The sequence below is a fragment of the Chelonoidis abingdonii genome, chromosome 9, assembly GCF_003597395.2.
Source record: "Chelonoidis abingdonii isolate Lonesome George chromosome 9, CheloAbing_2.0, whole genome shotgun sequence".
NCBI lineage: Eukaryota > Metazoa > Chordata > Testudines > Testudinidae > Chelonoidis > Chelonoidis abingdonii.
Genome location: NC_133777.1, coordinates 71029859 through 71054459, shown reverse-complemented (window position 1 = coordinate 71054459; position 24601 = coordinate 71029859). Strand labels below are relative to the sequence as shown.

The following is a 24601-nucleotide window of genomic DNA, read 5'->3' as shown; positions in this document are numbered from 1 at the left end:
ATTCTGCTGTGTGTTCCCCATAACTATTGATGTTCTGGCATGGGTGGGAAAAAATCAGGTTTATATGGTATGACTTGTGCCTTTAAACTCTTAGTGCTTCATAGCTCTAGGATTGGCAGCGGTTATAGATTTCTCTTAATTCAGTGGCACTCATGCTGCATTTTGTAGATTACTATTGGCCCAACAGGCTTGTACCTAAGATGGGGGAGTATGGATCAAATAACTCTTACAGAGTTCTCTGCAGAACAAAAACTTCGAGAAGCACTGCCTTATCTTGCTTTCTATTCCTGTAGTGTAAAGGGGCCTTTCCCCTCATTTCCAGTGCTGAAAGCAGAGTAGCATATTGGCCTTCCTTAAGCTCCACCGGAAAAGAATCTGATCCCCTCTGACTAATGCATTTGTGAGTGCTAGAATGTCCTAGTTCCTAGAGGCTTAACCTGTTTGTTCCCTTAAAGATCTACTGTAACACAACAGTGATCAGTGCCCTTTTGGAGCAGACACTACAAAGAAAAGAAGGAGGCTTCTGCCTCAGGGCTTCTACCAGGGCTACAGAAGTAGTGGGCTGCGTCTTTATTTATTCACTCTAATTTAAGATTTTGTGGGCCGGTTCTATATTTTAACGTTTTTAGAAGGTGTTTCTATAAGTCTATAATATATAACTAAACTATTGTTGTATGTAAAGTAAATAAGGTTTTAAAAATGTTTAAGAAGCTTCATTTAAAATTAAATTAAAATGCAGAGCCCCCCCGACCAGTGGCCAGGACCCGGGCAGTGTGAGTGTCACTGAAAATCAGCTCGTGTGCCACCTTCGGCAGGTTGCCTACCCCTGGCTTATATTCAGTCTGATTTCCAGATAAAACAAGCATGCATTAATGGGGCTTTTACCAGTGGCAGTATCTGTGTGAGAACACCGGCCCTGATGTGGAAAGAACAGAGAGAGAGTTCCCATTCTGTGTGAGTGGTTTCTTGAAGTAGATAAATGGTTATTAGGTTAGAACCACAGAAGCCTGTTCTTCAGTAGCATAACTCATGCTTTTATTGATATCCCCCCTAGACTGTTGCAGCAGAACAGCCAGCTGAGAGCCAGGAACCCAAAAAGAAGAGACAACGAAAAAAATAGAGCTCCTGCCTTCTTGTCAAAGTAACACTCACCCAGCACAGTTTTTCTGTTGCAGACTGGCAGCAATGCCCTGGACAACTGTACCTATAACGAAATTGTTCTGGTAGTGGAAAATAATAAGCACTCATGAACTCTCCCTCGGCTGCTTGAACTATGCTGGCCCAGTGATGCACAGTCTGTGCAAGACCTTGTATTTTACAGCTAAAAATTCAGCCTTGGGTAGGCCGTTCGGACACTCTTCTGGGAGCTGCCTTAGCCATTAGAATGTGCTGCTTCAGTGGAGTCCTCTTCCTCAGCCAAGTCCCTTCTTCTTAGAGCAAGACAAGACCTGTCACCTGGGCTGGTTTGCTACCAGGAGCCCTGCCCTTGCAAGGACCCCAAGCACTGGCATTCCCTGCCAATAAGTTAGCCTTACAGTCTGGTTGTCTCCAGCTCTATTTTCTTTTCTCCAGTGAGCCTTTGGTTATTTCAATAAGCTGATATATATCCAGAGCTTCACCTGAAAGACAGTTGTAAGCTGTTAATTTACTTCCACTTGGGCACTTTCTGAAAGCCCACAACATAAGTGATAGACACCCCACCCCAACACTGTGTTTTCCACTGTTTTGTTGCTTTAAAGGCCTTAACGCCCCCTCTATGTATACAAAAATCACTGCAGCCATAGGCTGTAAATATAGGAACAGAGAAGCCAACTACGGTGATACAGTTTAAAAATGGAGATTAATAATATTCCTGTGGTTGGACACTAGTGTTCTCTTGTTTCTGTGGACTTTAGCTGTAATGCACTTGGCTGCTTTGGTCCATGTTCCTGGAAAGAAGTCAGAGGTTTCTACCACTAGGACATGTTCACTTGTTGTGCCTTTCCTAAAATGCACTTTGGCTTAAGCTTTACCAATAAAGATTGATTAAAGGGGTATTGTGTGGCTTATTTAAAAGCCATGCATCGAACTAGTCACATTTCCAACTGCCTACTCATCTGTGCTTCTAACGTTAGGCAATTAGTTCTTCACTTGAAAGAACAGTCTCACATTTCAGGAGGTATTTAAATAGCTGCTACTTTAGTTAGTTATTTTCATCAATTAAAAGATGTTTGTCAAGTGATGAGTAATTATCACTTTATCCTGAATTGGTGGGTACTAGTATGACTTCAGCCTGGATTATCTGCAGCTTTCTAAACAAGGCTGGGCTGTGCTAAGACAGTCAATAACACTAGTGTAAGACTTAGGATGTGTTTACGCTGGAGCTGGAGGTGTAACTTCCAGGTCAAGTGTACATACCCCCACACTAGCTCACAGGCTAGAGCACTAAAAATAGAAATGAGGGTGCCGGTGGCAGGATGGGCTAGTCACACTGAGGGCTGGTCTACACCACGGGAGGGGATCGATCTAAGATACGCAACTTCAGCTACGTGAATACCGTAGCTGAAGTCCAAGTATCTTAGATCAAGTTACCTACTGTCCTCACGGCGCGGGATCGATATCCATGGCTCCCCCTGTCGACTCCGCTACTGCCATTCGCATTGGTGGAGTTCTGGAGTCGACAGGAGTGCGTTCAGGGATTGATATATCGTGTCTAGATGAGACGCAATATCTATCCCCGAGAAATCAATTGCTACCAGCCAATACGGCCAGTAGTGAAGATGTACCCTGAGTACAAGTCCATCTAAGACCTGAGGTATGTACTTGATTGGCCAGCCTCTTACGGTGCTGTGGCTACAGTTCTAGTTTCAGCATGTAAGTTTGAACAGAGATAGCACTGGTATGTCTATGCAACCTAGAATCTAAAACTCCACTCCAACGTGGACATACATGTAGGGGTGACAAAGGGACAGCAACTTAGAGGAATTTGCACAATGTCACTGCAACCCCGTCACTCCGCAGGGAGGTGGCAGACCTCTAGGACTTGCCCCAGAGCAGGCTTCAGCTGGGAGTTCCACATAGTGCCATTGGATTGGAAATGCAGGCTGGCCTTGGTGCTGAGACAGGAACCATCTAACAGCTAGTACAAACAAATATGTGGCCACTTTCAGGTGCATGGTCTTTGTACAGAGCTAGGCAAACTGCCTTATGGGAATCTGTCTTTTTATAATAAGTAGTTTGTACCTATCAGGTGACTGTGACAGAGCAATGCTCAATCACAGAGCTCCTAGCTGAACACAGCTCTGTGACAGCATTTAAGAGCAAGTGCTACTTCTTACAGATGTAGATTAGCTGTTCATGCTTCAGTAAGCTATAATCTCCTTCTCACTCCTAGTTTGTATGAGATGATACTTACCAGGTGGGATGCCATATCTCCTCTCCAGCCCACTTGGATTTGATGGAGTTAGACAATCCATGGTCACCTCCTTCCTTAAACACAGGTCAATATCCACAGCACTGAAAAAAGCCACTGACTGAGGCAGATCCTGTAGGCCTAGTTTATAGGCAAACATGCATCTGAAAGAGTAAGAGCCACTGCATGTAAATATTTAATCTTTAGGAGAGTCTTTCCCTTCTCATCCTATTGGGATCCAGGAAGTGGGCAGGCAGAAGCCTGCCCACTGCTTAAGGACTTCCCTCCAGTCTAAGGGGAGAATCCACAGGACCTGGAAGCCAAATGATTCTGGGGGACAACTAATGAGATAACCAGGACAGGAGTGAGGTCAAAGGGCCAAACAGGAACCTGATGGGGGCACCGAGCAGAGAACCCCGACCGCCTACTGCTCCTCGAAGGCATCAAGGAAGCCAGCGAACGCTGCCCAGAGGAACTCTGCCCGGATGCATGAGCGGATGATCAGAAATAGATCCCAGTCACAGGAGAGCCTATCGGCCAACCTCCTCTCCCTGTTTTTTAGATAGCCATTTTAGCCAGGGCTAGAAGGAGGTTGACCAGGAAGTCCCATGACTTTGTGGGGCCATGCAGTGCACTGATAAGAAGGCGAGGCGAGGCAAAAAGTGCAACCAAAAACTTAACAGGATGTCTAAGAGGAGCCGGAATAGGGGCTCTAGGTAAACATGCACCAGAGTCTCCCTCACGCCGCAAAAGGGGCAAGTGTCCAGGATGGAAGTACAAGCCTCTGCTCATGGCTCTGTGAAGGAGCCACCAACTGATATCCTCGGGACCAGGGTGGAGTAGAGGCTGGCCCACCGCGGTTCCTCACCCTCCAGAGGTGGCAGGGGCTCCTGCCACTGTGTGTCAGGGCAGGACACGAGGGGGAGGATGTGAAGGGTGTGGAGCACAAGTGAGTATAGAGCCTTCCCTTCTCATGGAAGGCAGTTGATTCTAGCTCTGTGGTAAGAGCTACCATCAGGCCTGCAAGTGGGCCACTTAGTGCTTTGTCACGGCTCTTCACTATAACCACCACCACTTTGAGATCATGGAAAAGATCTTTACACAGACACAGGGCAGTACCCTTTATCCTCTGAGATTGCCCTGGCAGATGGGAGACTCATCAAGGCAGGCTTATTCCACTAGCAACCACCACAAGGCAATTGCTGGGTATTACAGCTTGTTTGCCAAGAGCTTTGCTTCAGTGCTGACACTTTCTGTAGAGCTGGTTCTATCAGGCTTTAAAAGGCAGCAAGGACCCTGACTTCACAGTTAGTAACATGCTTGGTACCCTCTAATAGAAGAGGGAGAACTTCTTTAATCTAGTCTAGTCCTGCCTGCAGCAATAATAGCTTCAAAGAACGTTAGTTGGTTGTTAAGATTATTTTGCATCCTATTTGCACAGCACTTTGAAGATGTAAAAAGCTTTATGAGGGCTTGGTATTGCTGAAGAGGAGGTAGGAGAAAGAGAGTCAAGGTGTGTTCAATTTCCCTTCTAAGAAAGGAAGAACCCAGACATTTAACTCCACTTAATCCTCTCCCACAGTGTGTGTGTCAGATTTTCCCAAAGTGAAGCCTACTGCCGCTAATGGATGGTGCAAAACCACAGGTAGCAAGACATTAGCACCACCTGGGCACAGAGATGCATCTAGTTAAATATGCCAGTAAACAGAGCAAGAGCAAGCAGCTCTGCTTTGGCCTACTTCACTGTAACAGTGCTGGGCTGTGCAGATAAGGGGACTCGTGTAAAGTTACCTCAAAACTAATTTTTAAACTACAGATTAAAAACCATGTGGGTTTGACTCACTCAAGCTGCCTCACTGCTCTGACCACAGTGCAGCCACACAATGGAAAGCTACTAGTGGAAGGACCCAGGGGCTAGGAAAGAGTCATAGGAGCATTTCCTGGCACAGGAGCGTTGCAGGTACTGACACCCATTCCTGCCCCTGCTAGGAGAACCATGAAGTTTAACTGCTTTGCATTCTGTTATGTAAAAGGAAGATTCCTGACACACACAAGCCTTCAAGATTTGGAATTTTAAAAGCAATTAGGTTCTAGTTCAATTCCCACCCAGTGGCTGTTGGGCCTGTGTGAAATTGGGTGGGGAGGTATTTACATCAAAACTCCAGTACCCCAATTTGCTTATTAGAGTGGTTAAAGACTGACTGCTACAGAGCCTGATAGTCCCTCTCGCTCTGTAGATCCCTGTTTAGATCAGGAGGCCTGCAGGAAGCTTGATCTATAATTGCCTATATTAGCCTGAGTGGTGAATAAAAAGGAACTCAGTCTCTGGTGCTGCTAACTTGACTCTTTTGGCCAACTCCACATTCACTAAGGACAAAACCTAACTGAAGTGATGGACTGTTTCTTAACTTTCCTACCATACCAACAGTTTCAGCCTATTCTGTCTCATCAGGAAACACATGCCCCACAGTTTTGCCCCTATGAATCAGCATGGTTGGAATGTGGCTGGGTTTTTTAGAACCTTTACCGTGTTAGGAGGTTGGTGATCTGCAGGGCTAGCGCTGCCCGGTAGCGATCTTCACCCTGGACCAGGTAGCGCACCTCATCATGAATGCTGATGCAAAAGCGCCCATCAATGTTGAATTCTTCAAAGAGCCATTTCATGGATACCAGCATTAGGTGCAAGTAATCTACAGCTGAGCTCTGCACCACCCAATTCACTCTGCTGGTTACAAACTGGAGGAAACACAAACCAGAAGCTAGAAGGGTTCCAGAATTGATTCCCACAGCAGCACATTCCCTGGGGAAGTCTGTTCCTATAGGGTCACGCTCTACCAAGGAACAGTTGGTGGTAAGAAGCCTGAAAGGGCTGTGTTGCTGGGGCAGTGTTTGAGGAAACAAAATCCTATCCAAAAACAAAACAAACCAAACAAACAAAACCCAAAATACACCCACTGGAGAGAACAATTACAGAAAGGCATCATGATAGGATACAACTCCTCCTTGTTACTTCCTAGATGCTAACCAACCCTCACTATACAATTCCCTTTTATAGGATCATGTTCCCAGCATGCTTTTGGGGGGGGGGGGGGGGCGTAGTCCCTTTAAAGCTAGTAGAAGCAAGCAGTCTCACCCCTGAAGGAGCTATTTACAACTCCTTACTGCAGCTGTCTACGTGCTGGTGAGTATGGTGAACTCCTGCTATATTATCTCTTATTCCTGAGGATATGGCACATTCTCACTGGCCTCTATGGTGTCAGTGGGTTCAGCAGGCACTACTCTCACCTCTAAGTCACAAGGCCGTGGGGTTTAATTGTTTCACCAGGACTGGTGCTCATCAGAGCAGAGTAGTACTAGGTGCACGTTGCGCTTCTGAAGGTGCCACCCTTCACATGAGATTTAAACCCACCCCCGTTACGGGCTGTTCTGGGGGGAAATGAAAATGGCTGTGGCAGTTTCTAGAAAGCACTGGGGCTAATTCCATTGTCTTGACCAGATTCCTTCCCACAAGGGAAGTGGCTGCAATATTGCAGGCTCTGAACTGCTGCTGTTGCATTTGACTACAGAGGCCCTAAACTGCCAGGGCCCAATTTTGCCCACACACCTGTGTGACTTCCTTGATGTCAAGGGTGCAAGTGAGGGCAGGTTAGATCCCATTGTCTACCCCATAGATGCAGAGACACCTGGGGCATGACAGGCACTGTAAGAACCTAGCTTTGATTCAGTCTGTAACACAGCTTCTGACAACTGATTCTAGAGCATCTGCTGAGTACAGAGGGGGTTAAGCCTCAAAGTTAACTGTTGTCTTTGCTGTAGCACAACCTTCAAGCAAAGCTGCTGTGCATCACTGTGTCACAGGGCAGTATTCCTGAGAACTACAGCTGCACCAAAACTCATATGGGTGGAGCACCAGTAAACTTGTGGTTCCAAAGGATGATCCGAACTGTTCCCAAGCCAGGGCAGTATTGGCAGCCAGCCAGCAGTCCCATGGCCACTCCTACTTTGCACAAAATAGAGCAGGATGCAGTCACTTAACTAATACAAAGTCTGCCTGTTCAGACTACAGTTCCCAGCATGGCAACATGGAGTGTTGCTGGTGGGAGCGCCAAGGTCATCTCATTCAAACTGACAAACCCCAAAAGCCAAGTCAGAGCTGTGTGTCAGGCTAGGGTTTGCTCTTACCTCGCCCTTGACAGCAGCTGGCTCCAGGGCTCTGCTGATGCAGCAGCCCAGCACAGGGGTTCTTGGTGAGGCAGACATAGCAATGCTTTCCAGCTTGTTGAACATTTCGGACTCAGTCCCTCCAGCCCACACACGCTGGCATACCACATCCCACTTTCTCCTGGGTGACCTGCAGTGTGGGGAATAGAAGGGTCACTACATCTTCCCCCAGGAACCTGCCACAAAACGGTCTCTGCAGAGGCACTGGAGTCAGAGCTTTCATGAGCTTCACCATCGATAATAAAGGGGCTCAGCTGCACTAGCTTTTCACTTCTGCTGATTTAGGTTTATGGCACATCAGCAGACAGGCAGGCAGGGAAGCCCCCAGCTAACGGAGCAAGGGATTCTGCAGAAGAAGTGTGTCACCAGAGCTACATGCAGGGTCAGAGCTGGAAAAGCAGGGATGCTGCAGGTCAGGATTGAGGTGCATTGCAGGAGTTATGGGGACAGATGGGAGGAGGAAAGCCCAGGATTACAATAGCAGGGAATGTTGCAGATTAGGCGTAAAGCGCATTGGCAGAGGCTGGTGGGGAAATCTGAACAAAGCCTGACTATTTCACGGCTACCTCTTTCCTTGCACAAAAGCTAAAATTGCCCTTGGCCTCCAATTTCATTTGATTAAGAGAGGTGTTGACTTGCCTCTTTCACCAGCATCCCCTTTCTGGACATAGGACTCCTGTGTATACCAGCTCTCTTTTCCCTGTGTTACTAGCACAGGGCGTGTCGGAGGCTTTGCATATCCCATTTCCCACAAACAGAGGCTCTTCTCAAGCTTTGGTCCCTCACCTCTTCGTCGTTTCTCTCCGTATCCTTCGCACGTCCTGCCAAGACACAGAACCGTCCTCTGCCCTCTCTACTGGTAAGCCCAGCTCTCTCACTAGCCACTCCCCTTCCTCAGAAAGGTGATACCTAGAAAAGAGGAACCAGGAGGGATAAATGGCATCTTAGACTTAGATCTCCTGGAGTTTCAGGAACAAGGTTCATGGTTATGGAACTGAGCAAGCCTGCTCAAAAGCTTCAAATTAACTCGACTGTCAAGAAGCATGAGCTCCAGATTCAGGACACTTAGGTCAGGACAGTAAGAGAGCCCAGAAGCCTGCAACGTCCTCTACCTTCACCTCATTAGGAAGGATTTGTCTATGTCAGAGACAGACACAACTTCCTCTCAGGCAGCTCCACAGGGGCAGCCAACCTACCAAAGGACCCTTCTGGTCCAAATCCCAGGAGGAATGACCCAGCTGGAGACAGACTGAGCTAACAGTGTGGCAAGTTCCTGGCCAACTCCTTCAACAGTGGACACAACAATGTCACAGGCAGATCACATTCCCCACAGCTTTCCGCGTCAAAGCTTTGCTAAGTTAAACCACAAGGCAGCACTCACCGCCGGATCCCCTTGGTGACTGCATACATCTGCCGAGCCTTCTCAGCTGCCTGCTGCTGCGTCAGCCGGTGGTTAAACTGCATAAGCAGGCGCTCTGCGAAGGACTGGCCTGCCCCATAGATGCGCCCGTAGTTGAAGACTTTGGCATGCTCCCTACTGATCCCCACCGTGGAGGCCGTCTTGCTGTGTAGGTCTGTGGCGTTGCTCTTCTTTCCCTGCAGAGTCATCCAGCCAAATGCAGTACAGCCTGGGGGGGGCAGGAGAGAGGAGGTTAATGCAGACTGGAAATGGGTCTCAGTCAGACCTCACAGCATCACCATGGCAATGCTAGATCCTGGCCCAGCACCCTAACTGCCCTCCATGTCACATGACTGCAGGGCAATGCTGCCCCAGCTGAACCTCTCACCATGCATGCCTGCAAAATGAGCCTCCCCGAGGACAGCAGCTATCCAGAGCTCCTGGGAATCCACATCTGCTCCAACCAGGTAGTAGCCTGGAGGGACTTGGACCATGGCTTTAAGCTCGCTGCCTACTCGGTCAGCCTGTGAACACAGATTGATACCACTTTGAGCATGTCCTCCTACACCTCCCTCCCCCACACCACTGCCAGGCTAACCACAACTTTTCTACAGTGGCTGCCTGGCCTCGGCATCCTGCTTTCCTGGAAGATCACAACATGTGGTATTAACACCATACAGCTCTTCCAGTGCAGAAATGCCAGCCAGAGACACTTCTGACAAGGGGAATACAGGCAAGGAGACCAACTACTGCCTTGCTCCACTTCCTTTGCAAAGGCCTCTGCATCCCTGATGGAGTCCAGAAGGTCTCCACTGATTCTAACTCCCTTTTCATTGGGGTTTTGCTCTCAGTCCTTGGGCTTCTGGATCTCGTCAGCCCTAGCTTATTAGGCCAATTTATGTCAGTGAGACAAGCGGGCAAAGGATTATAGAACCAGCCTCCGAGATCTACAAAGTTCACACCCAACCCAAGACATACCCCCGCTCCCCCAAATCTGATTTCTAATCCAGGACAGTTGTCACTAGCTTGAGATCTCCTGCCCTGTAGGCCAGGAGAAATCCCACACTATTGTGCTCCACAAATAATCCCTCTCCAGAGCACTAAAAGATAGTTCTGTACCCGGGCGTTGCTTGCAGTCAGCCAGGTGGGTTCCACAGCCCGACGAGTGATGGTCCCTGCTGTTATCACCTGTGGCAGGATGGCTCCATAATTACTCTCCTCATCATAGTCTGGATGTCTGGAACAGAAGCGGAGTGTCACTGCCTGCCCACTGGAGAGCAGTAGGGATGAAGAAGGCCTAACTCTGGCTTTTCCCACACTGAGAACTCAGTAACAGAAATGGACTTCCCAGTGGCTGTAGCCGAGAAAGATCCATCACATGGGACTGAGTTTCTAAAGTCCTTTTATGATCCAGCTTGGAGTCTGATTGCTGAGCTAGTTCCACAGTCAACACAGGCCAGAGAGTTGCGACTGATGGGAGGAAGTAGAGGAACTAGGAGAGAGACTATTCCCCCTGTACTGCCCCAATTCTGACCCCTTTAAGGATTCAGGTTCCCATAGTCTCAGAGAAAGAAAGGTCCAATAGTCAAAGGTCAGATTTAACTGAACAGAGGCCACTGACCTGTACGGCATTTCCTCACATACCTAGTTACTGACCGAGGCAGCTCCCCTTTCTTCAGCCACACGACCACCTGGGAGCTGTTGAAACAAGAACACATGAGGCCAGGGCCCAGTGAGAGACGGGGAAGAGACGGATAATGAACAGCAGCAGCTGAGGCAGGTAAACGCTTAGAGGGAAGATCTCACCCTGGATCTTTGATTCTATTTGGTGAACCCCCGAGTTTGCATCCCTTTTTCTCAGGTTCTTTCCTTCAGCTGCCCAAGGCCTACACGCCAAAGCTGAGCACGCTGTCTCCACTGTGCTTCTAGCCCCGGCTATGCCAGCATGTGCTGAGGGCAAGGCAGTTTTAATGATGAATTAAGTAGGTTTCTGGCACTTATGACTGCCAAAAAATTAGGTTGTGGGAGATGTTTGTCCTCTTGCTTGGGTTGAAGCAGCACATTCTGGCACTGTGCACACACCTACAGCCCAGTTCATACCCGTTTCCATTAACAGTGGCGGCTGCTCACTATGGAGGAGTCAAAAGGTGCCACCAATGGGCAGAGTGATCAGGAACCACTAAGACATTTGCCATTTTCCCACCTCTAACTGAATGCTACATGGAAATAATGCTTTAAACTGAGGAATGAAAGTTTCTGCTTAATCTAGACCACGGGGGAAAAACCATTCATTCACAGGATGGGACACTGGGGCTGTGACAAGAGATAGGGCTTCATCCCTCAGACCCTGTATCTCCAGTACCGCAGTTCAGATTAGCCTCCTGTACTGTGGTCAGGGGGATACAACCCCACACAGCAAGCGATATTTAACATGGGAGGAGCTCCCTGTCCAAAAAAAGAGCAGTGGTCAAGGGGTGTGTTGCAATTTAGAAGTTACTGTACTCTGCTAAGAGGAGTTGGTAGCAAATCTACCAGACCCCCAACCTGTGCATTTACCTGCCTGACTCCTGGAAGTGCTAAAAGTGGGGGCACATGTACTCTCAGACTATTACAGATCTATAGAAAGCTCCTTCTGCAGCACTAATATCTAATCCCCCCCACCCCTGTCCCTAGGAATCCTAGTGGACAGATTGTCCACATTAGATCTAGCGGGGCCTTGACATTCCCCCGACCCTTACCCATAGGAGCACCTGTTGAACTGCCATTGCATTCCTTGGGAGCTGAAGACATTTGCATCCTAGCGCTGTGGTCCTGGGGCTGGAGGGGCTTGACCCACTCTGCTTACTCATTGTTTGAGCTCCCTTCCTGCACTTACCCATTAGAGTTTCATTTTGGCTCTTTGCCTAATCCCTTTTTCCCTTAGGTGTGCAAACTTTGTGCCCTGGATCAGCCTCTCTGGAGGCCTTCCAGTCTCCTTCCCTTATCAGCTCTAATGCTCCTCAGTGCCTCAACATACAGAGGTGCACTACACTACAGTTCCTGTGCGAGTTCCATTATCAGTCACTCAGCAGCAGATCCCCCACGGGTGGGGAACTTTGCAGTTTAATTGGGGGAGGAGAGGAATTAGTGTCTGACTATCTCACCTAATTCGCTTGTGAGCATTCCTCCAGAACGAGATCATTTTGTTAATTTCAAGGGCCCTTGTCCCATCAGTGCCCCCAATGCCAGCCCGTAGGGTGCCATCCTCCATCTTGGGCAAGAAATCCTTGGCAAAAGGGCTTCCAACGTTGTTGTCATTCCCATCCTTTAACAGCAAAGGAAAGGAGGTTGGCTTGGCTCAGTACATTGGGCAGTCACTATTATGAAATAGAATTGAAACCCTGGTCACCTCTCTGCCCCATTCCACATCTTTACAAGCACATCCTTTGCACCAGCCCTGTCATGAGCTGCTGACCAGGGCAGGTGGCTACATCAGAGAAGTGTGGGGTGAAGAAGGAGTGCAAGTACATTCAGCAGACAGGAACTAGGAGGATAATCCAGCTGAAGGAACACGGGGAGGGCTAGCTCAGTGGTTTGACTATTGGCCTGGTTAAACCCAGGGTTGTGAGCTCAATCCTTGAGGGGGCCATTTAGGGAACCGGGGTAAAAATCTGTCTGGGGATTGGTCCTGCTTTGAGCAGGGAGCTGGACTAGATGACCTCCTGAGGTCCCTTCCAACCCTGATATTCTATGATTCTAACCCTGAGTGGGAGGATGAGAGCAGAGAGGATGAAGAACATGAGACTGTGCAAAGCCTTGAAGGAGAAAGTGAGGAGCTCGGACTTGGTCCTGTTAGGCCAGTAAAGGTAAGGGAACAGTCCCACAGTTAAAACACTCGGTGCCCATGTGCATTTCAGTGGGGAACTGTTCAGCACACCCCAGGATTTAGCATGAGGACAGCAAGAGCTTAGTTGGGTCAGTGCAGGGGGAATGATCTCCAGATGTGTCACTCACTCCCCCTTTGGAGCCTGCCATGGGTCTCAAACACCATGCCCTGCACTCCAGGGAAGGCTTGGCAGCAAAAAAGTAACATCCTAGGGACTCCACACTCACCTTATGGGGCAGCCTGAAGAACCAGCAGCCAGGGATGTTGATATCATTGTAAGGGCCATTGCCATGGTGATATGTAGGCTGGCTCTCAGCACACTCCAGCTCCTGGTAAGCAGTCTCTCCCTGAAACCATCCAGCATGAGACACTTGCTAAACTTAGAGCCAGAAGAAGGAAAAGCCTCAGGGGTGGGGGGGAAGCACCTACTTAATGAAGAGCCACCTAAACTACACACGCACCTGGAAATGAAAGCCTGATTCCTCACACACTACAATGGAGACATCTATTGGGCTTCTGAAAGCAGCCCTCTAAAGGGACCCTGCTATGGAGGGAGTCACTCCTCATCGGCCATGCAGAATCCTAGGCCCTCTTGTTCGGAACGAATCCCAGTTAGCTGACACACTCCCAGTAGGACGTTCCATTTACCTGATTGGGCTCTTTAGCTGTCCTGCCTGTTTCAGCTTCTACATCAGTATCCACCTCCAACCGGCTCAGCTCCTCCACCTGGGAACAAAGGGGACAGAAAGATCAGAGAGTTTCTTAGTATGTGCTTTGGCTTCCCAGTTACATCAGGGGCTTCCTGGACAGCTCTTCCAGGAACCTCTCATAGCGTGAGGCTGCTGTTCTCCAGCACGTTGTTGGGCCCACAGCTCTCCAGCTTCCTCATTTTTAAAGTGAGTTGTGTGTTGGCGAAAGTGTTGGCTTGATATCTAAGACGACTTTAGGCATCCATTTATCCTTGGAACAGGTACAGACTAGGAAGCAGCAGGGCAATAATGTGCAGTAATACCTGGAGAGAGAACCCTGGGGCAAATGGGGAATTCAGGCTCCATAGCTATTAATCTCTGGCCTCTCTGCCAAGACTCTCAGCAAAGAGGCCAGTTCTTTTCACACAGGCTGCTGAAGAGCCATCAAAGGACAATAACTCAGTCACTTAGGACTGCGCTGGATTTGAATCAGCGGCATAGACAAAAGAGGCTCTGTACCCCATTCCCACCCAAGCCTGCCAGTCCCCTTTCTTACATCACTTTAATTGGACATCAGCACAACTGGTGTTTAACCAGCAAGAAAGTAGCTGTGTGGAACAGGATTGAGACTTAAGCAAATGTCTGTGAGAAGAGGGTTTCTGGGCTCCAAAATGGGATTCTCTGTTCTGGGCTACAAGAAATTCTCTTGCTTCTCACTACTTCAGACACCCCCTTCTTTCCCTCAACCCTCTCTGAAATGACTTCTCAGTTGCTCCAGTCATAGGCTGCTAAGATTTGGCATTAACAAATCTCTGAGTAGGGTGGCCACCTGGCCAGACTTTTAGTAGCTCAAACCAGAGGGACTGTGGGAGTGAAGAGGTCAGATGTCGGTTCAGTGGAGTTGACCTGAACTCAGTATTTTTTAATGTTCTCTTCATATATTAGAACAAAAAAAAATTAAGATTCCTTTCAGGGAAATGACCACAGAAAGCAACCCCTGTGTGAATCAGTCAAGGCTAATGGAGACAGTCAGCCACAGGAAAAATGATCAAGGAACCCAGATGGATAGTTGGTTTGTTTGAAGGTGCCAGGTCATTTGCAGGGCAGGAGCCAAAGGCAGTCAGGCCCTCTCTTCTCATTCAAGCAGGTGGACTTTGTCTGTCACGCTTTTCCAGGGGGAACAGGTGCCTGGGACAAGTTTTCTGAGCCTCTGCTCCCACAGTTCCAGCAAACCCAGCTTTACCTTTTGCCAGATAGTGCTGTTGTCTGTTAACATGAGCTCCTCTTCAAGGCAGGTGTTCAGTGAGCCAGGCTGCTCCTTCCCTCTCTCCTTACAATGCTCCTTGTACAGGTGCTCAATAAGCCTAGAGGCAGAAGGCAAAGGAGAGATGAGTGGTACTCAGGAACCTGTGTCTTTGGGAGTGGAGACAGGTTTCATATCGAGCATCTGAAGTGCAATTTATCTTCAAAAGGAGAGCCCAAAATTCCCAGCCAAACACTGCTTAGCCAGAGAGGTTTTTTTCTCTGATAGGAAGGGAGAAAAGCACAGGCTTCTGTTCAGGGAGGAATAGATGCATCTTTAATGCCCTCAGGTTACTGCCTTATTTGATTGCCAAGCAGCTTGAGACTCTGGAGTTTTGGATTAATTTGCTGACCTTCTTCCCAGAACCTCCCTCCCCAAAACTGTTCACCAAATAGCCACTAGAGATCAGAAGTCTTAGCAACATGTGATTCTCCTCGAGCTTAGTGAATACAGTAATTTACTGCTGACATCTCCTTAGATATCCCATCCCATCTCTCTCACTATCCTACCTGTGTGGGCAGGATGGCTCTTCTGCCTCTGAGATATCCTCTGGCAAATTGTCCTTCCTCCCTGGCACCAAGTAGCCCCAGCCATGCTTCTCAGAGTAATGCACTGGGAAACCATCCCAGGTTAGTCTCATTAGCTTTGGTGTCACTCTCATCTGAAGGCTGATGAGACTGGGACCTGGCACCCAATCTGGATCATTCAGACGCGGGCAGAGTTTACGGTACCATCTAGAGACCCAAGACAGTAACAATTACGGTGGGGAAAAGGCTTCAAGAGCAGTTCAAAGTTTCCTCCCCATCTACTTCCTTTCATATTGGTTAACAAGGCAACATGAGAAATTCCCTTCACTATTAATGTTTCGAGGTGGTCCACCCTGTTTCATCTCTTTTAGCCTAGGCCAGGGTTTCCCCAACAATGAGGACAGCACATCTGTTGGGCTCAGCTGATCTAATATCCAGTGAATGATCAATGGGACCATCAGCAAATGCGAGATCATCTACATGGAACTCATCCATCAAAAAGAAACATTACGTGGCTGCCTCCTACTTAATGTGTTCATGCACATGCTTTCCAAGTGCTGCATTTCTAAGGGACAGGGGAATGATTCTGCCATCTCCTCTTATAAAAAGCTATCTTTCTGGAGAAGCTTGAATATTTTCTCTCTCTCTTTGGGACAAAGGATTGCAGTGGAGTACAAGAAATCTTGGGAGTATGGGGATTTCTCTTCCTCTTCTGGGAAGAGCACATGCTCCAGCTCAGGAACCCACTCTCAAGAACTGCCAGCCCTGAAAGGCAGTTTCAGATCTTCTTTGAGCATAGAACAATGTATATGTTGAGTATACCTTCAACCCCAGATAGCAGGGAAGTGGGGTAGCTGTGGTGCTTCCAACATGCGGGAGGGTCCATCTTCTCTAGAAGTGGGAGGCAATTTAAATTTCAATATTGGCTGAGCACAAGCCAGTTTGAGTAGAATACTTAAATGTGCCCAGTTCTTAGTGGGGGCTTCCAGAGATAATCCCCTGTCTACTGAGAGCTGAACTGGGACCCACTAATCTCACAGCAGCCAGAGTGTAACCCCAGCCTCTGAAGCAAAAGGTACGTACTTCATCCACTCAGTTTCCAGGCTCTCTACTTCACCTATCCTTCTACCACCTGTTGGCTATTTAATGCCCATCAGCAAAGGCATTTATGAAGGGACTAAACAGCTGGAATACCATGGCCCCATGGGCAGGAAGAGGAGCTCAGATAACACTTCCATAGATTAGTAATAGCAACTGGAAACGTTTCCATCTACAAACCAAAGTCACCATTAAGTGGTGAGTTATGCAAACCCCCTTTGAATGACTCACCCGGGGTGGCCTGGCAGGTGCTGGGTTCTCTTTGGTAGCAAATTGATAGTCTCCTTCAGACGCTCCAGGAAGACCCAGCTCTCAGGGACTCTCAGCTCTTCCTCTTCACTGGGGGGACCAGGATCTGATTTTGTAATAAACGTAACCTCAGCAAGGGATGTTCTCTCTGCACCCACTTGGGAATGCAGCATGATAAGAAACAGTGCCCTTTCCAACATGCGTTGCTCTTACATGTGATCCAATATTTGCTCAGTTGTTTCTGTTCCTCCTTGTCTAGAAAGTTACACTGACTATGCCTTTACCTGACAGGTGGCCTTTCCCATTGGTTCAGATTTCCCACCGCTGCATGTCTTTCCTGCAACGTCACTAGAACTTAGAGATAGTTGGTATTAAGCCTGTTTTCCACCCTCAACTCCCCACCATGTATCCACCAAGAGCACTACCTTCCTGCCACTCTAAGGCAGACGGGTTTGCCACCATTTTGGCTGGCTCGCTGTTTACATCTTCATTTTTCTTCCTTACTGTTTTCTTCTTCTGCTTAAATTCCTGTAGGTCCCACTCCAGGTCCCATAGCCAGGGATCATCCTTATACCTGCATGGCAGAACAACATTACATGTAGCGTGTTTCGGCTTTGTGTTTCTACATTCTGCCTGATCTAGACTCTGCCAACGTCCTGAATTCTGACACCTGGTTCCAGTTTACTTTACCAGGGACAAGAAGGAGGGACACACACAGACCTAATTTTTGACTATTTTCCCTGTCAAGCATGAATTTGAGGGTTATGAACAGAATAAAAGCAGTGGACCGCAGCAATGCCAGATTCCTGCATAGTACCCCTTGTCAACATGCCTTGTCCAGACTTGAACAGTCAGAAATTCAGTCTCCTTTGAATCTTCAGCTTCTACAGAGGCTGCTAACCAGCTGGAGCCAATTCTAAAGATAGTTTCTGAGCTGTGAACATTTGTCTGCTAGGGACTGGATTGAGGGTCAGCCCTTATGAATATGGGGACAAATTTGGTGATCTAAAGATGAATGGCTTCAGGTCTCATCAACAGTCTTCTTAGCCATCTAGCCACACTATTGTCATATCAGTGCTAAGTAAATTCCTTTGCTCTTTTTAAATGAAAAATGCTCTCTCTTCCTGCACTAAGTACCAAAATCTAAGCCCTTTCCTCTTTTGCATTTCCCCCTGCCATGATGCTCATGACCCAGCTGGTACCTCTCCTCATAAAGCAGCTGACAGGCATCGTTGGCCAGGTTCATCAGGGATTTCTTCATCTCTTTCTGCAGCTCCTCATAGGTGCCCTGAGTCTCATCCAAGTACCTCTCCCAGTTCTGATTGACAGGCAGGTAAGAAACACCCATCTCCAGCATCCCTGCAAAGGTCACAGGATGGGGGCATCTACAGCACAAATACATATGGTATTCAGCATAACCCAGAAGGCATTTGGCCTGTAAGCACTAGGCTATTCTACAAATAAAGATACAAAATCTGTAACTTCAGCTCTATTTCCACTTAGGAGTTTCTCAACCTCACACTACTGCCCAGAACTGTCTTATGGCTTTTGCTCTCCTGCACTGCCAATTACCGAAGGCCCTAATATGAATCTGTATGTAGGGCAGGCAGAAGAAAATCCATTTCACCAACAAGATCCCTCAGTCCCACCCATGAGAGCTTCATTACAGGATCCCTCTCATTAAGGGCTGCCCACCTTAGCTGAGTGTGAAATTCTGATCCTTATTCCTTCTAGCCAGAAGAGAGGGATCAGGGTCCTCATGCAATGGGGCTCTGTGCAGCCCCAGAGTTCTGGCACCAGTCTGCCATTGCAACCTTCCTCAATATAAAGAGCTTGGATGCTGATCACCAACTTGGAAACGAGTTTCCATCCCCCGCCCCATCTCCAAGAGGATAAAACTCAGGTCCTCAGCATGGCTGGATAAGACTGCAGCAACTGCGCCAAATTCCTTGTATCTGTAGCCAGATTTTCGTGGCTCCATGTGACAGTCAATTTTTGTGTCGGCTAAGGTCAAACTCCTTCTCACCTCTCCATGAAGAGTGGCAGCTGCTTCTGGAACACTTCATGAGTGGCTTGGACATCAAGGGCACAATACTTCATCAGTTCCTTTGGGGCAGAAACAGGCAAAAAGTAGGAAGATTAGACTGTGCGTACAGAGCATAGTGCAACTAATTGGCCGAGCCAAGGGGCGCGATAACCTAGTGTCACTGTGACTGTCAGCCAGTTATACTAAAGACCTCCACAACACAGTTTTCTACCTCATCCTCACAAACTTCCCCTCCCTGGGAAAGAAATCTCAGAAGTCTGGGTCAAAGGCATGCAAATCTTAGTCAACCAGTGGCCACATTGGCAATGTGCTGGGACAACGAGATGTGCACCAACTTTGCAAGAAAAGGGACCCAGTTGTAACTGCCCTGATCATCAGTATGGAGATGCTGCCCGTGGAGACTACTAACAGTAGCACAAAGTGCACCATCTTTCATTGCCCATAGCTGGGGATGTTTTGTATGTCTCCAAAAGCCACTACAAGGAAATAGAAAACATGCTGCTAGAAAACGTTATTCCTGCTGAGAGTTCTTTTTGTTTTTATAATTAAGAAATCCCCCTGGCGTGGCTCCTCCTCCCCTGGCCTCTCCCAGAAGCTGCTCACCCTTACCTGAAAGTTGTGTCTGATGTCACTCAAGCTCCCCTTGACAAACAGCTCACGGGCCTCTTTCTCCAGCGGCTCACCCCCAACGTACAGGTCATGCACATCTGCAAGGTTGTTAATGCTGCTGATGTTCACCCAGTCCCACGAGCCAATCTGCAAAGAGACAAGCCAGCAGGCCAGCTCAGGGCAGGAAAAGAACTGGCAGCTGACTGACATGCAGAGGCAGTTTGTCGTACTATTTTTAAATTAATATATCTAAAGTATAGCTAAAGTACAGTTTTGATAAGAAAACAGACTATATAAAAATTATTTGTATTACCATAGTGTCTAGGAACCCTAGTCACGTACCAGGATCTCACTGTGCTAAGCACCATGCAAACTCAGAATAACAGATCGTCTAAGTATAATCTAAGGGTTTTGCAGGTATCATGGCAGAGGAGAGTTTGGGAAGGGGATTTGAAGGAGAATAATGAGGTAGCTTTGCAAAGGTTTATAGGCAGCTCCTTCCGAGCAATAAGGGACAGCATGGGAGAAGATACAAAGGTGCTTGTTTGAAAATTTAGCAAGTGGGCACTGGAGGCCAGAGTTGATATCTTGATAATGAATAAGAGAAGAGAGGTAGGGTAGAGAAGTTGTGAAGGGCCTTGAAAGCGAAATGTTTGATGCAATAGAGAAGGGGGAGGCAACGGAGGGATGATATGGTCACAGTAACAGGCGAGGATAATAACCTTTGCAGCAGTATTCTGAACAGATATGAGTGGGGCAAGCCTGTTTTTGTCAAGGTAAAATGGCCCTCTCTTATTCCACAGACTTGCTCCTCCTGTGTTTGCAAGTCAGAGCCACTGGCTTTATTGTCACTGACCACTTCCTACTCCTGTTAGACCTGTAGCTCCTTTGAAGCTACAGGAGTGCAAGATGGCTCCACTGGGCCTTATGCACTAGGTCACCAGCACAGTTCTGACTGCAGTCCCTTGATTACATGTGATGACATAAGAGGTAGAAAGAGCCTAGCTCAGTTTTCAGACCCCAGCTGCAGTGTACAGAGATGGCCAGTAACAGCACAAGACGAAACATTTATTACAGACTCTTCTCCTTCAAACAATGCAATGGAGCAGTCCATTAAACTGTTCCTTTGGGGAGGCCAGAGCTAGGTCCCCTGTGGAGGGGAAGGAGGAGGGAGTCTTTAAAATGCTAAGGAAACAAAGTGAAGGAAAACAAGCAGTTGGGGTCTATAGCACTCATTAGCAATGCACAAATTTCCCCAGTGATTCTCTTACTCACTGCAGGCCCTTCAGTTTTACTGCGCGTTTTCTTCATGTGCTGCTTGACCTGCTGCAGTCCTTTCCTCTTGCCATGCTTAGCAGCCATCCAGAGGCTGCGCTGAAATCCCGTCAGCCCTGAGATGGCCATGTGCATGCTCATGGTGTCCAGGAAACGCATTTGGGAGCCCTGAAATGCACAGCAGGTTAAGGGTCCTCAAACGTCACTGCACTGTGACCCACTTCTGACAACAAAAATTACTACACAACCCTACAGGGTGGGGACCGAAGCCCAAACCCCACCGCCCTGGGTGGGGGGCCAAAACCAAAGCCCGAAGGCTTGAGCCCCAGGCTGGGGTGTGGCTGTAACATGAGCCCCGCCACCCATGGTTGAAGCCCATGGTTGAAGCTTCGGCCCTGGGTGCTAGGGCTTGGACTTTGGCCCCAGACGACGAGACTCAGGCTTTGGCTTCAGCTTGGCTGACCCACAGTTTGAGAACCGCTGGGTTAGCGAAAAGGCAGTCACGGAGCTACTGCCCTTTTCACAATTCACACACACAGGCATCTCAAGAATGGAGCTGCGGGCTGGTGGGGAGGCAGTCTGGTGAGGGCGCTGCTAATGTTCTATGCACACAGGAAATCGACTGGGACTTGACTTTACCACTCAATAACTTGCTCTTCTTAGTGCTGAACTGACAGAATCGGACACCCAGATAGGACAGCTTGCCCTGAAATCAATCACACAGATCCAAGCCTTTATACAACTCTGGCAGCAATGAGAGTGCTTGTTTCTTCTGTGTCCTAAAGGCTCCTGGCGTTAGAAATAAAAGAATCCAGCCTGTACTATGGCAGTAAACCAAGATGCTACCAAAATGCCACCAAAATGCCTTACTCCTTCCACTACTTATAAACTATTTTTGTCACATACCTTGGACTACTGAAGTCCATGTCATCTGCCAGTTCTGGCCTTCATGTCTTTCCTGATGCTAAATACAATGTCTCTATACTTTGGTTCACAGGGAAAGGAAACTGCAAAGCATCGAGAGGCAGACTGCTGTCTCTGTAGCACTAAAGCAATTCACAACCCTTAATGGGACAAAGCTCACAATCCCTCCCAGGAGGTGTGGGAATGATGTTATTCCTATCTTACAGTTAACTAAGGCACAAGACCTGACCTTCAAAATTAGGTGAGTGCAATTATACTTACAAAACCATGTGTAATTTATGAATAATTACAACTGCAGACACAGATCAGGTGCGTGTACAAAAAAGTGGCCGGTTAAATGTGTAACTAGCAGTAACTGCCCTGGCAAATTAACTTTGCAAAATAAATTATACATTTAACTAATTAATTGTATACACTAAATTTTGAAAATCAGGTCCTAAGTGGCTTTCCTCAAAGCCATTAACAGAGCCAAGGAGAAAGCAGGTGGATGAAATGGACCTAAAATTAGGAAAGTACTTACTTGGATCAAGTACTGCTCTTTAATGTGTGCTCGATCAAAGGCGACATTGTGACCCACCACCAATCTCTCTGTCCAGTCCTGTTTGGTGAGACAGCTTGAGTTCAGAGCAGTTTCTAGTGGAATAAAGTCAGCCAGAGTCAGTTGGCTGGACCAGGTATAGCGTTCTTCTAGCAGCCGCTTACTGCACCAGGAGTACCTGCAAAGGAAGCATGTTATATTTTGGATTACTTAAGATTGTGAAGACTGATTCCCCTCTGCTAGTCTTAGTAGAAAGACTAAGGAGGGATGAGCTAGGAGGCCAAATTCCTCCCCACCAGAATTTGATTTTTCAAGCAGGGCTGAGCTACACTGGCAGGAAGCAGCATAGGGAAGTTTGCACTGCTGCTGCTCAAGTTTGACCTGTTCATGCACCAAGGCTGTGAAACCAGCACTGAATTCACTAACCAAATCAAACTGGAATTTCACATGTAGGCTTTAGAATTGGCCTATGTCCACTAGCTACAGCTCCACGGGACCATTTACTCACTATCAAACAAACTATTTAGCACAATGGAGAAGCGCAGCTCTGCTGCTCCTCCATCCATCTCCACTGTGGTAACAGTTAGTGTTGTGGCTTTTCTTGTATATTACAGTTATCACATCTTACCAGGCACTTGGTGAAACAGCCACTGCCAGTGTTGGGCAATGGCCTTCTGCCATGCACACTTCAACATCAAACACCAAGGCTTGTTCTTCAGGGAAGTCTACAGCCTTCCTCTCACCATTGGGTCCGTACTGTGTCCAACCAACTTCCCAAGCCCACTGTGAGGGCATGGGGGGCACCTCGCAGTGGAGCAGCTGATTAGCAGCCTCCAAGTAAGGAAGACTCTGCTTTTGTGCCAGAATCCGGAAGTGCTCATCAAGATCGTTGCCGTACATGCGGGGCAGCTGCAGCTCCACATCAGGGAGTGTGGATGTCTCTTTGCCCCACAGGTCGTGCTTCTGCAGATGTTCCACACTTCTCTGGATGTCAGCATCTGAGTACTGCACTTGAGAACCCCGGAAAATCTGCTCATGAAGAACCTTGGACAGCATCTGGATGTTTAGAGGGTTCATGCGCTGTTGGCTGGTGCCAGAATCTTGCATGACCTCCTCTTGCACTGGGCCTCTGGTTGAAGAACCTAAGGCACATCTCCCATTCCTGGCTCTCGGTGATGGAAACAGACGTGCTATCGACTTCCTCCAGAGTAAATGTGTCATCTTCAGCCAACTTTAGTAACTTGGAGAACGGGCAAGAGTCAGCCCTTTTTGGTGGGACAGGTCTGCAAAGAGAAGAGCAACAGAATGACTGAAATTCAGTGTATTTCTTTTGGGGCTTCCCTCTTCTCCCCCCAAAGAACCTGAGCACTTGCAACCATCACTAGCGCAGAACCAACATGGGACAGTTTAAGAAAAAACCCTCCAGCATACATAGGGCTATAACATTGTGATACTGCAACTACTCAGCTTATCCTATTCCAGTCGCTCACTCCACCCTCCCATGGGTCAATGAAACCGCATGTGTCCCATCACAGCTCCTCCCCTTTGGCTTTTCCCTACCATCCAGGGAAGCATCCCTACCCTCAGGGGTCTCTCTGCCAATCTCCTCTCCCAGCGCCACAACAGGGCTCAGTTTACTCTCAAACCCTCAGTTCCCCCCTCCTTATATGTCTCAGCCTCCCCTTCCACAAAAGGTCTCTCCCCTCACACCCAGGCTCCTTATGGGTCTCAGCCTTCCCCTCCTACTCTCCTCACCCTCCCTATGGGTCTCAGCCTTCTCCTCCCATTCCCCTCACCCTCCCTATGGGCCTCAGCCTCCCCTCTCCATTCCCCTCACCATGGGCCTCAGCCTCCCCCTCTCATCCCCAAGCCCCTTATGGGGCTCAGCCTCCCCCCCCCGCAGCATTCCCCTCCCCTCCCTATGGGCCTCAGCCCCCCTCCCACTCTCCCCTAGTGGCTCCGCTGCCCCCCCCATTCCCACACACCCCGCCTTCCCCAGGTCTCAGCCTCCCCTCCACCCCCCTCCTATGGGCTTCCGCCTCCCCCCCCATTCCCCTCCACACCCACCACTCCCAGGCAGCCGTCCCATCCTCCCCCCCACCTCCTATGGGGCTCCGCCTCCCCCCCCATTCCCACCACAACCACCACCCACTCCCCAGGTCTCCAGGCCTCCCCCGCCACTCTCCTAATGGCTCAGCCTCCCCCCCCCATTCGCCCACACACACACCGCGCTCCCAGGTCACTCAGCCTCCCCTCCCACCCAAGCCCCTACTGGCTTCTCTCCACCCCCCAGACCCCCCTAGTTCTCAGCCTCCGGGGGTGGCTTCCCCCGGCCCCTCACCCGCTGGCTCCGCCGCTCGGGGGCTGCTCGGCCCGGCCGGGAAGGACAGTTGCTGTTGGCCGCGTTGCGAGCGCGGTTTCGAGGCTGCTACCGAGATCAGATGATCCTGGCCGGGCAGGGGGCGG

At 48.7% G+C, this 24601-nt stretch overlaps 2 protein-coding genes across 3 annotated transcripts in view; one reads left to right on the top strand and one right to left on the bottom strand.

Annotated features, from left to right (window-relative positions):
• Window positions 1-1142, top strand: part of FANCI (FA complementation group I) — a 34358-nt gene extending 33216 nt beyond the window's left edge. The window contains exon 37 of the mRNA XM_032806484.2: window positions 1055-1142. Within this exon, the coding sequence (XP_032662375.1) occupies window positions 1055-1120 (66 nt within the window). The 3' untranslated portion in view covers window positions 1121-1142. The remainder of the gene's footprint in view (window positions 1-1054) is intronic.
• On the bottom strand, window positions 698-24587 carry POLG (DNA polymerase gamma, catalytic subunit). Of its 2 annotated transcripts, none has more exons than XM_032806487.2 (23): window positions 24477-24587; window positions 22764-23418; window positions 22118-22313; window positions 20674-20841; window positions 19399-19545; window positions 18769-18848; window positions 17945-18127; window positions 17156-17316; window positions 16725-16848; window positions 15378-15602; window positions 14809-14929; window positions 13525-13602; window positions 13104-13223; window positions 12155-12315; window positions 10656-10709; window positions 10131-10248; window positions 9400-9535; window positions 8994-9240; window positions 8399-8521; window positions 7574-7742; window positions 5919-6127; window positions 3395-3555; window positions 698-1619 (listed from the first exon to the last, which is right to left on the bottom strand). In XM_032806487.2, the coding sequence occupies exons 2-23, from the start codon at window positions 23354-23356 to the stop codon at window positions 1555-1557; spliced, it is 3639 nt and encodes a 1212-aa protein (XP_032662378.1). In that variant the 5' UTR covers window positions 23357-23418; window positions 24477-24587; the 3' UTR covers window positions 698-1554. The 2 variants fall into 2 exon arrangements, with proteins under 2 accessions (XP_032662378.1, XP_032662379.1); XM_032806488.2 differs by having other exon boundaries at window positions 17168-17316.
• Between the last annotated feature and the right edge of the window lie 14 nt (window positions 24588-24601).

Bases quoted from the DNA above. Each gene is read 5' to 3' on its own strand.
- POLG (XM_032806487.2), bottom strand. From the start codon at position 23,356: ATGACACATTTACTCTGGAGGAAGTCGATAGCACGTCTGTTTCCATCA. The intron at 20,842-22,117 runs GTAAGTACTTTC...TGTGCATTTCAG, and splicing joins AAGAGCAGTACTTGATCCAA to GGCTCCCAAATGCGTTTCCT. The intron at 9,241-9,399 runs GTGAGAGGTTCA...TGCCCCCCCCAG, and splicing joins TCATTTTGCAGGCATGCATG to GCTGTACTGCATTTGGCTGG.